The sequence below is a fragment of the Rhinatrema bivittatum genome, chromosome 10 (genome assembly GCF_901001135.1).
Source record: "Rhinatrema bivittatum chromosome 10, aRhiBiv1.1, whole genome shotgun sequence".
Lineage (NCBI taxonomy): Eukaryota > Metazoa > Chordata > Amphibia > Gymnophiona > Rhinatrematidae > Rhinatrema > Rhinatrema bivittatum.
Window position 1 is genome coordinate 101,291,870 of NC_042624.1, and position 12,517 is coordinate 101,304,386.

The following is a 12,517-nucleotide window of genomic DNA, read 5'->3' on the forward strand; positions in this document are numbered from 1 at the left end:
GTTCAGGAACCGACGAGAGAGGGAGCAATTTTAGATCTAATTCTCAGTGGAGAACAGGATTTGGTGAGAGAGGTAACGGTGGTGGGGCCGCTTGGCAATAGTGATCATAATATGATCAAATTTGAATTAAAGACTGGAAGGGGGACAGTAAGCAAATCCACGGCTCTCGTGCTAAACTTTCAAAAGGGATACTTTGATAAAATGAGAAAAATAGTTAGGAAAAAACTGAAAGGAGCAGCTACAAAGGTAAAAAGTGTGCAAGAGGTGTGGTCATTGTTAAAAATTACCATCCTAGAAGCACAGTCCAGATGTATTCCACACATTAAGAAAGGTGGAAAGAAGGCAAAACGATTACCGGCATGGTTAAAAGGGGAGGTGAAAGAAGCTATTTTAGCCAAAAGATCTTCACTCAAAAATTGGAAGAAGGATCCAACAGAAGAAAATAGGATAATGCATAAGCGTTGGCAAGTTAAATGTAAGACATTGAGAAGACAGGCTAAGAGAGAATTTGAAAAGAAGTTGGCCGTAGAGGCAAAAACTCACAGTAAAAACTTTTTAAAATATATCCGAAGCAGAAAGCCTGTGAGGGAGTTCCCAAGTCCTCTGGCACAGCGTTGGCGCGCCAGCAGCTGGCAGGCGTAACTCCATCAAATAAGGTTGGGGGGGGGGGAATTTAGGTAGGGTCGGGGGGTGGGTTAGATAGGGGAAGGGAGGGAAAGGTGGGGGGAAAAAAAATAAAAAAAACAGTTCCCTCCAAGGCCACTCCGATTTTGGAGCGGCCTTAGAGGGAACAGGGAAAGCCATTGGGGCTCTCCTTGGGCTCAGCGCGCGCAAGGTGCACAAGTGTGTACCCCCTTGTGCACCCCAACCCCGGATTTTATTACATGCACGCGCATGTTATAAAATCGGGTGTACATTTGTGCGCGCCAGGTAGCGCGCACAAATGTACTCCACGTGCATAAAATTTAAAATCGGCCCCTTAGTGTAGCTGTGTTTAAAAAAGGATTGGATAAGTTCTTGGAGGAGAAGTCCATTACCTGCTATTAAGTTGCTTAGAAAATAGCCACTGCTATTACTAGCAGCAGTAACATGGAATAGACTTAGTTTTTGGGTACTTGCCAGGTTCTTATGGCCTGGATTGGCCACTGTTGGGAACAGGATGCTGGACTTGATGGACTCTTGGTCTGATCCAGTATGGCATGTTCTTATGTTCTTATGATGCTTCAGAGTTGCATGAGGGCGAAGAGGATTGAAAAGTGGGATATTATACCCAGGCAGATACAAAGTTTCGCCTATGGTTCCTTGGATCTCTATCGTAAATGGTAATGATGGCTAGGTCTGCCTGTTGGTCGCCAGACAGTTATGCTCAAAAATGCCCATTTCCTGGGACTTTGAGGGGCATCTGATTGATTGATTTGTGATCCTCGGGTTTATCTGACGCTTTCCCCTGTAGAACCGTGCCATGGGAATGGGAATTAAGGGAAACACTTTCGATGGCTATTGTCATGGTCTGGATGTCCTACACGGTGCTTAAAGCAGCCATGCACATGTGCTATGGCGTTGGAAGATGCGCACTCACAGCCCACGTAGTCTTATCAACTGCACCCTGTACCCACCTTCTGTGTTTGTGAAACAGAAAATAGGTGTTGGGGGAGTGAGAGTATATGTTTGGATGACATTTTACCCCTTTTCCACAGGGACTTCTACTAGCAGAGTATTTGTTTTGGCATAGTGACTGATACAGGAAAGGCTAAATCCTTGGAAACGGATGAGAGCTTCCATTCTCAGCAGTCAGTTATTCTGCACAGCTGAGAAATACAGTGATTTTCTTCCATACCATCACGCTGCTCCTGATAACAGGAATCACAGCTGCTGTCTTGCCCTGAAATAATAATCCTTATGCCTAGCGATATTTCAGGGGAAAAAACAAAACAAACACACGAATTGACAAGAAGCAGCCCGGATTTCCTGCTAGGTGAAGTACCCAGCTGCCTAGGGGGGGGGGGGGGGGGGGGGGGGTTCTGGTGGCACTTTACTCAGCGTGCGTGGCAGCGATCCGTCAGACCCGCCTCCTTAAAGATGCAGGGGATTGTGGGCTGGAGGCATTCAGAGCACTGTAAAATTAGAATCGTTGTCTGCTTGCTCTTGCACCTTTAAGGGGGTTGTGGTCTGGTGGGGGTGCTACTGAGCAGGCCACGCAGTGCTTGTGAGGAAGGGCCACCAAGCACACATGTTTGCAGGAAAGCACCTGCTCCTTACCATCCTTGGAGGGGGGACTCTCCCATCCCCATATTCTAGGAGGGGAAGCCTCCCCATCCTGCACAACTAGGGGGAACTTAAAAAGGTAAATCTGGTCCTGACCATCAATACCTAGCGGAGGATTATAACAAACACTCTAACTGAAATGGAATAGAGCACAATTTAAGCCTCAAAATATGAAAAATACTAGGACACCCCCCCTTCCTCCCCGGCACAAAGCCCACAGAAGATGCTACCAACATTATGTAAAACAAAAAAAAAATAATAATTTCTGTATGACTTCCCCTTAAAGAAAACTAGAAATCTGCTATCATTTTTGTGAACAAATTTGTAAAAAATAAATAATAAAACTAGCACATATGAACAACAGGCACATTAATTAGAGTCGATTTCTCATCTGCCTTCTTAACTGATAGCTGGGGTGTGAACTGTTAGTTCTGGGTGCACCTGACCCTCCAAAAAAACAAAAAACAAAATCCAAACAAACAAAAACAACTAGGAGAACTACCTTATATTTTCAGTTCTTTTCTTTCCTCTTAAGGAGATAGAGAGCCATAAACCCACTTTGGGATGCTCCTGCAATCTGAAAAAAGGCTGGCTGTGTCAAGCAGCTCTCTTCTGATCTGTCTGTAGCTGTCCATCGTCTCTGTTGGCAACACTCTGCCAGGCTCTTAAGCAGGACTTTGAAATGTCCATCTCTGTTCCTTTTAGGGCATCACTAGGATGGATTCCCTTCCCATGCCCTCGCTTTTCCCACCCCCATCCACTCTTTTTATTTTTGGATTTTTTTTTTGTTTACAATTTTTACTTTTGCCCTCTTCCCACCCAGAGGGACACGATGCTGCACTCCCTTTTCCCTGGTTCCTGCGCGTCACATCTCCTATCCTCCTCTGAACACACACAGTGTTTACCATAGGAGGATGATCACCCTCAAAGTGCTTACAACTAAATGGTCTTTCTTTACGGTGCAAGGCTGACAGATAAAATTGAAACGAGGCTGTGAAGAGCCCCGGCCATGGCTTATAAACAGAAGCCAAGTGCCTGGAGCTGCTGCACATCTCCCCAACATAAACAATGGGCATGTGATACCTGCTGGTGCCGTACATCAATCCTGCGCTACAAATCGAAGGCAAGCTGGTGGAATAAACATTATCAAAACAAACAAACAAACAAAAAGAAAAAAAAAAACCCAAAAGCCCCAAAGCACGATTCCCACCACGGACTTGAATTATGCAACACAAGGTGAAGATACTGAAAGATTTATGGGTCTCTGGAAGAAATTTCTTTTGTAGCGGGGATGATGCTCAGTGAGTTGCAAAGCTGTCCGGAGGCAAGGGTCGTGCAACACCACCATCACTTTTAAAGCGCTTTCCAAACACTGAAAGATCAATTAAGTAGGATACAGGAGACTCAGTCTGGAAAAAAAAGTGATTGCTCAGACCTTGTTTAAAAGGATAATAAACTCCCCCCTCCAAAAAAAAATGTAGAACTACCGTTAGTAAATAGGAAAAGGAAGACTAGTCCTCATACACTGCAATCAAATTAGGTTTGTTTCTTGGAGTTTAAAAATATAATTCTTAAGAGATGTTTCATTTTTGTTATGCAGTTGGGATATCCAGTATCCCCCTTCCCCCCCCCCCCCCTCCCCACTGGAGCCGGTGTGAAATTTGTTGCTGCAAACCACAAACATCTGCTCCATAGACTTAGTTTTTGGGTCCTTGCCAGGTTCTTATGGCCTGGATTGGCCACTGGTGGAAACAGGACGCTGGGCTTGATGGACCCTTGGTCTGACCCAGTATGGCATGTTCTTATGTTCTTATTGCAGGGACTTTTAAAACAATCACCATGGTCATCCCTTGCTATTCGCTTTGACCATGCAGTTGTGATACAGGTGCAAGCTCCCTCTCCCCCATGTCACACCTCTTCCCCTCGCCCTTCCATCAACAATATGAACCCCCCCCCCCCCCCAGATACCACACAATATCACCCTGCGTGCTACTCTGTGCCTCCGTGCCTTACCCACTATTGCGCTCTCAGCCACAGCAGCAGTCCAGCATTGGGGCAAGCAAAACTCAGCCAGTGGCTCAGCAGGAGCACGCGGCTCCCCAGGGCCTTCAGTGCTGCCCCTTTATACAGAACAGTAAGGAAGACTAGACAGAATTTTACAGTTCAAAAAGAGAATTACTGGACGTGTGTTTTGAGTCTTTACTACAGTGGCTTTCTGCATGCTGAAGTCTGAGCATCAATGTGTTACAGCCACACAAGTTGGTTTGTTAGTCATTCCCACCCGAAAATTAAAATAAAATTAGCTTTTATCTCAAGCATTCCCAATATAAAAAAGAAACAAACCACAAAGAAAATGTTAACTAAAGTGTCATACATTCCAGTGACCTATTTAAAAGCTATTTCTACATGTAAAAAAAACATTCTAGTTACGTTTCAGCTTTCCTCTTACTCAGTTCTGTATGAATGGTCTGGATGTTTTGCTAAAATGCACATATTATAAACATTAGAAGAGCAAGGCCCATATTTATTTGGTTTCAGTCATCACAATGAAGAAGAACGTAGCAAGAACCTCACCAAAGACTGGTCTATACGTTAGGATCCAATGAGGTGAGTAAACTCAACTTGTTGATTTATTCTAGTGTGAGGTGTAGATTTTTGCCCTATTCCGTGTGCTCCATGCATTACAAAACCTAGGTAACAAAGCCTGTTGCGCCGGAAGTCACTCTGTAGTAACCTGAATCCCAAGGTTACCATCCAAGTCTAAAAACAGAGAAATAAAAGCACTCCTGCAGTTTTATGTATGTGACCCAACAGATGAGGTCTAAGTCAGCACATCAGTGACGTATCAACGACAGACCGTTTCAAGCAGCAGCGCCTACTGCTCAAGGCAGAATTCAAAACCATCACCACCACCATCACAAACCTTACTATGGATGAAGCTGGACAGCTCTACCACCCATCCAATTTGAGGAAAACCATGGCTCCTGTTAAATTAATCAGGAACTGTGGAAAATGGCTTGTGGGCCTGTGATGCTCTTTACTTTACATCACCGATTTTGTTTTCGGTTTTGTTGCCGATAATTTATTGTTCTGGCGTGGTTTCTCAGTTCATTCCTCGGGGCATGCCCAGCCAGTCTGGTTTTCAGGATACCCACAATGAATATGTATGACATACCATGGAGGCAGTGCATACAAACTGGCTGGGGGTTTCCCAAGGACTAGGTTGAGGACCCCCCCCCTCCCCCCATGGTTCTGGACAGTTGTACTTCACACCTTGGGCACTTGTGGAAAGGGGAGTTAAGAAATGTAAAAAAAAAACAAAAAAAAACGGGGAAACACTGCAAAAGCACACATTTGTTGTTCTGGGGAAAAACAAACAGATGAAGAGGAGTAGGAGGAACAGAGCTATTTTCTGGGTTTCAAGTTTTTCTCTTGGTGGGGGGGGGAGGGAGTAACAGAGCACTTTTAGAATATCTTCCTCAGCAGGAGGGGCTTTTCACTCTTAGCGCAAGGATTGTCCTTCCATTTGTGGCAAATCTCCACGAAGCTACCAGTGGGAGGCGCTGCCACTTTCAGAGAGCTGTAGCAGCATAGAGAGAATGCGCATAGCCAGCAATTTCAGTACCGCGAGCGATGAACTCTGGCCAGCTGGTTGGAAAAGTATCTTAACCCTGGCACTGCAACGGAAGAAGGGACAGGAATTGGGGAAAAAATGTCTTTGCTTTGGTCATGATCGAATTCTAAAGTTTTCTTTAGGCTTCAAGAGAAGTCTTTTTTGGGGGGGAAGAGACTGGATGATTTCCCTGATGTCACTAGATCTACATGGCTTAGACAGAAAATATTCCTTCAGAAAAGACAAAGACTTTTAGCCTTGGATGCTTAGAGTTCCTTGGAAACGTCATATAAAATTGGCTGGTTCTAAATTTATTTTCTTTCATGCTAAGCAGCTTGAAAGATTTGTGAGAGAAAAAGAAGCTATTCCATAGGGTTGATTTATGTCGTTTCAATTTATTTGGGGCGTTTCCTTTGTTTGTATATGAATTATATTAAATTGCTCCCCCAACTGTGGACTATATGCTGATCATTACGGCTATATTTCTTGTTATATTTGTTTTTGTTAATTAGATTAGCTGCAATAATTCTGTTTGGTTTCTGTTCAAGTATTTCATGAATTATTTGTAGTTTGAAAATTAATAAAAATAAAAAAATAAAAAATAAAAAAAAACTATGAGCATAAGAACAAATGAAACAATTTTAAAATCAAGCTCAGGCTCACGGACTGGCCTAGTGACAAGCATACTATCACGTGGAGGGATCTGGGTTTGATTCCCCCAGACCATGTCTATATCTCCCTGGGAGATCAGGGCTTGGGATGCTGTGGAGGCAGCGTTCACGGCCCCTGAGGTGACGGAGTCTCTGCCACTGCTCCACAGCTGCATCTAATGGCCAGGCTTATGATCCATGTTAGGCACGGTTAGGGCACCATCGCTTATGGCCTCTGACTGAAGACCGTGCCTGCAATATCAGGATATAAAACTAAGGGAAAAAATGTCCTGGGTGGGTGCAAATGAAGGATCATGCGTGCCATAGCCCAATAAAGGCTGATTGCAATTAAGCTGGAAGGCCAAAGATGCAAGAGGAAACTGCAGGGCCAAAAAAAAAAAAAAAAAGACACAACCCCTTGAGTTCATGGTAAAAAGAGAGCAAATGGGAAATAATCCAAAAGTCATCTGTCAATCATGAAATCTCAAGCTGCACCAGCAAAGTAGCTTGAGGGAGCTGGAAGCTGTTGCCATAGCACTCTCCACAGAGTCTATTGAGTGCCACTCAAGCACACTAAAACAACAAAAATAAGCAAAGCTCCTTACCAGAGTTTAAATCCCGTCCAGGATTGAATGCTCGACTATTGACAGTTGTGGATAGCCTGTCGCAGCTGATAGTCTTAGAAACATTAGTGTTGAAGTTCCCATCGAACCTGAAACAATTGTAAAAGTTACAAATGTAAAATTATTCAAAATGTTTAAGGCAAGCTCTAAGGCAGGCAGTGCACGCAGTCTCATGCACTAAAATCACCACAATAAAATTAACAGGCTTACACTGTTCAGTATGCAAACGTTACGGTCAAGAATTGTCGTCTAGGCTACAAATCAATAGAAGACTAGCTGATGATTTAGTGGTCAATATTATGATGCAGGAAATTAGATTTTGATTTATAACTGATGTTGTATTTTTGCTTCTGGGATCAAGCTTGGGAGAGCACGGGGGGGGGGGGGGGGGGGGGGGGGGCCAGGCACTCTTGCACCATCTGTTGGCAGTTTGGAGTAGTGCTGGACTTACAGGCCAATACAGTACAGTGCGCTCCGGCGGAATGCACTGTTAACCCGCATTAACCCTTATTCAGTAAGGGGTAATAGAGCGTCAAAAACGCGCGGACAACCCCCCCCCCCGAAACTAATAGCGCCCACAACATGCAAATGCATGTTGATGGCCCTATTAGTTATTCCCCCGCGATTCAGTAAGTAAAATGTGCAGCCAATCCGCACATTTTACTTTCAGAAATTAGCGCTTACCCAAAGGTAGGCATTAATTTCTACCAGCACCGGGAAACTGCTTTTCTGTAAAACCTCCGACTTAATATGGCGATATTAAGTCGGAGGTCCCAAAAGTAAAAAATTAAAAATTAGAAAAAAAAAATTTTAAATCAGCCCGCGGCTTGAAAACCGGACGCTCAAATTTGCCGGCGTCCGGTTTCCGAACCTGTGGCTGTCAGCGGGTTTGAGAACTGATGCCGGCAAAATTGAGCGTCGGCTGTTAAACTCGCTGACAGCCGCCGCTCCTGTCAAAAAAGAGGCGCTAGGTACGTGCTACTGTCCCTAGCGCCTCTTTTTACCGTGGGCCCTCATTTGCATACTAAATCGCGCACACAGTTGCTTTCCCGCAACTTTTACTGTATTGGCCTGTTAGTTCTGGAAGAAAGGGGTTTTTTTCTGCTTTGTCCATCCACAAACCATTACTGCAATGGCACACCTTTCCAACAAATAAAGTAATTGAGAAAAGGACAAAGATTTAAAAGTTGTGGTCAAAACTACCTCCACCATAGCCTCCTCTATACTGTCCCATTAGGTAATCCGTCAGACGTCTTGGTTACCGCCTCATTTGGAGGCCAAATCATTGAACACTAGTGATAAGGTTAGGGTTGGGAAATACCAAACAGGATGGATGAATAGAGACTAATTAAAAACTGAATTTGTTAACTCATAATTATTTGCAACATTATTCAAATATGCATTGCATTTCAGCAGCCTTCTATAAGTTTTTACTGTGAAACTGGGGCAATTATGATGGAATATACATATATATTGTGTATACAGCCAGGAAAGGGTACAAACAAAGAGTAAAATGGGGTGAGCAGGCAGCAGATAACTACCTCCCAATAGAAAAAGCGGAGAGTAAAACTACAATTCCCAATATGCTATGAGGCAAAAAACTTGGGACTCTGGCTGATGGGGGACGGAGTCTCAAACGAGATGGATGGAGACTGCAGACACACCCTCTTTCTGCTGGGAGGCAATTGTGTCAGAAAGGGTAGATGGAAAGAAGCCTGGTAGGTAAGGTTCAAGCCTCTTCTACCTGTGTGTATTTTGAATTGTGTTTACCAGGAAGGAGTTGAAAGATCCAGGTTACCTTGAGGCAGCTGAGCTAAGTATTTGGAACTGTGTGTTTTAGACCTGTTTTCCTAAGGGACTGCGCAAAGCTCTGGGTTATCCCGTTGGCGTTAAGTCTGAAGGGACAGAGTGGATTTTTTTTTTTTTTATTTGTTTTCTCCAATGTTACGCTAACTTCAGTCCGAGACTTTTGAACCTCAGACTTTAGACACAGGATCGTCACGTGGTGGAACCAGAGCCATACGATGGAATGCAGGAGACTTGGACCTGGAAGACACTGGCACATGACGTCACCAAAAAAATGGATTTATAACAGTGCAAGCTCAAAGCAGTTAAAAGCTCTGGGTGGGTGGGGGAAGCAGCTGGATAGCAACTACTTTAGCTTCTTGTCTCATCTTCCTGCATTGCAGGCCAACTCTTTCTTCATAATATCACTGGCAAGAGAGAGGAATCTGACCTATGACGCTGGAAACTAAGGCCAAACATAGCTGTGATTAACGGCCAACTGGCTCTCAAGGGATCCCGAGCTGCTGCATCCTAATTTTATTAGGGATAGGGAATGCATGGAAAGGCCTTCCAGAGAAAATGGTGGATACAACAACAGTAACAGATTTTAAAGAAGGATTGTATAAACACAGAAGAGCCCCAGCTACAAGAAGTTGAGGAATGCCAGAAATCAACTTCAGTCTATGGAACTGCGAGAGGGGGTAGCTTTGGCAGTCTAGATGGGCCCTGTGGTCCCCTTATCTGCCAACATATTCTTTTCCTATGTTTATAATTCCATTTCTAAATGAACTGTGTTATTTTTGGCATGGACCAGCTAAACATATATAAACAGAGGAACCCATAATTTTTTGAATGCCAAAATAATAGAACATGGCATACTGAGCAACAAGATTATACCCAAGAATACAGAACTGATAAAACCACCTACCAAAGCAAACACTATTTAACATAAGCCAAAATTATTACATACCTCCAGTTTTCTGCTCATTTTAGTCTAAGATAGATACTAACAAAATGACAGATGTGAGAATAACAAAATTAATATTTTCATAGTCCTCTAGAATCACATTCACTAGGAAAAAGTATATATATATATATATATATATATATATAGCTGTAATTGGCTCCCTCACCAACTTTCATGAGATCAAAAAGCCAGCTGAAATTCAGTTTCAAGAGAAGTTATTTTTTTGAGGGAAAAAAAAAAAATCCTGCCTTCTGAATCCACTTTAATGAACATCTGATCGAAACTGCATCCCAAGGGGAATAACAGAGCTGTGACTCCCACTTTGATCTCTTCCCCATGGAGAAATTCGCTCCCTGCCTGGCTTGCAAGATGTTCACTTGATTGACGTTTGCTATGATGTGCAAACTGCTTTGAACTTCAGACATTTAATTCCCATCAGGCTGCAGTCATTTTTATTCTCCTTCAACAGGATTTACAAGCAGGAGATCAGCAAACGTACGAGATAAAATAAATTTGCAGACGCTTTGAATCATACATGAAAACCATGTTCAACTGAGCTCCAATTGAGCACCATTCAGCCTCTATTCTGCATAAATCAACATCTTCAGAATAACAGTTTAAAAAAATAATAAAAATAAGGTGAATATATAAAAGGCGGCAATTGTACATCCGCTTTGGAGGGGGGGAGGGGAGGTGCATCTACTATGTTTATGTTATTTTATTTCCTCATTTTATGTTTAAAACTATTTGACTAGAATATGGCATGTATATGCTTTTACCAATGTTATCACAACAATATGAATGCCTGACATGCATTTTTAAAGATATATAGGCGCAACAGATACATATGCAAAGAAAAATGTAGTTAAAATATCCGAAACATAAATATTTCATATCTTTCTGCTGCTGGGTGAAAGAACTGATGTGGCAGGGCTTTCAAAGAAAAGTATGGCCTATCAGGAATTTACACTTGTCTTGATGTAAGGGTCAATGCGTGGCTCATCGGGGACCGCTGTCGTGTGTTACTTCTATAACATATTTTGTATGTTTGCAGCTGTGCCCTCTATTCCCACGGAAGCCATCTCGGTGCATTCCCTCCCTGTGCTCTTTCCCCTTGTTAATGTTCTTTGTAAGACATGGTGTGTCTGACTTGAGCACTCTCCTGGCAAGAATACATTTTTCGTACTGTTTTTAATTTTAAAAAACCCCCAGATCTTTAAAGACAGGCACAGTCCCATCTTCTGTGCTAAACCACCTCATGACAAACTTTTAGAATCATATACTTTTAAAGGGCCACTTTCAATGCGATTGTTTGCCGTTTGTTAGGACCATGGTACACGAGCAAAGACAAGCCAGTTATAGAAAGAGGAATGAATGCCTCATCTGTCTAAATGAAAACAAATGTCAGTCACTGTAGCAAACCAAGGCACTAACCTATGTTGAAAATAATGAAACAACCGCCTCCCCCCCTACCAAGTCGGCTACATAAAAATGCAAGACATAACTAAAATGGTATAAAAAACTAACATTAAAAGTCTGCCATTTTAGATTTTTCTCTCTCACACCATACCTGCCTTGGCAGTGATTCACCCAGTGAGAGATGTTTGAGAAACATTTATTTATCCGTAAATGGGAGGTTTTCCAGTAGAGAGAGGGTATTAATACCGTTACGTTATAAAAAAAATTTAACTATGGAAAGGATTACTAGCATACCCAATCTCGACAGTTATCAGCAGGATATGTCAATGCTAGATCTGTAAGAAATAAGGAGTAATATATTCATGACATAATTCAATAGCATAATTTGGATACATTTTTTGTAACTGAGTCATAGCATTATGCACATAGGGGTCAATTTTAAAAGGAGCGCGTACGCACATGGACACGGCTGTTTTATAACATGTATTCGTTGGCGGGTGCATGTTGTAAAATACCGGTCCCGCACACACATGCGCGCTGGATTTTCATGTCCGCGCGCGCATGTACAGGTGGGTGGCCTGCTCCGCGCATGGGGGAGGGGGTGGATTTTAGAAAAATATGCGCGGTGACGCAATCGGGCCTCCCCCAGTTCCCTCCCAGTCTGCCCCAATTAAGGAGCGGACTGGGAAGGAACTTTCCTATCCCTAACCCTACCCTTCCTACCTCTTCTCCCCAACTCATAAACCTACCCTAACTAACCTATTTTTTAATTTTTTTTTTTAATTTTTGAACTTACCTGCACCTTTGAGCAGTAGTAAGCGGCTATTGGTGCTGACCACGCCCCCCCCCCCCCTTTTTCAGGGCCCGGCACTTCTGCGCATGGCCGGGCCCATTCTAAAATGCATGCCGGAAAGCGCAGCCACGCGCATCCCCTCCCCCCGTTTTTATGTGCGCAGCCCTTGTAAAATCAGGCCAATAATGTTTTGCTTAATCAACTTTGCCCATAGGGCTTTATATATATTGAACAGGCCCGTGTCCATGGAAGAGGTAGAGGAGTTCTGATGATATACAGAAGTTAGTTGCCTCTTCAATGTTTGGATTTTACATTTTTTTCCTCAATAGAGTCTGTTTTAATTGGGTTTTTTGCTTAATATATTGGCCACTGGGCATGGTAATGTCTGATGTTATAAATATG

General features: G+C 43.1%; 1 protein-coding gene across 3 annotated transcripts in view; it reads right to left on the reverse strand.

Moving 5' to 3' along the window:
* The window catches only part of CACHD1 (cache domain containing 1), a 271,565-nt gene that overhangs the window by 90,220 nt on the left and 168,828 nt on the right, over window positions 1–12,517 (reverse strand). For all 3 annotated transcript variants that reach the window (XM_029617727.1, XM_029617728.1, XM_029617730.1), the window contains one exon: window positions 7,134–7,240. In XM_029617727.1, the coding sequence (XP_029473587.1) occupies window positions 7,134–7,240 (107 nt within the window). The remainder of the gene's footprint in view (window positions 1–7,133; window positions 7,241–12,517) is intronic.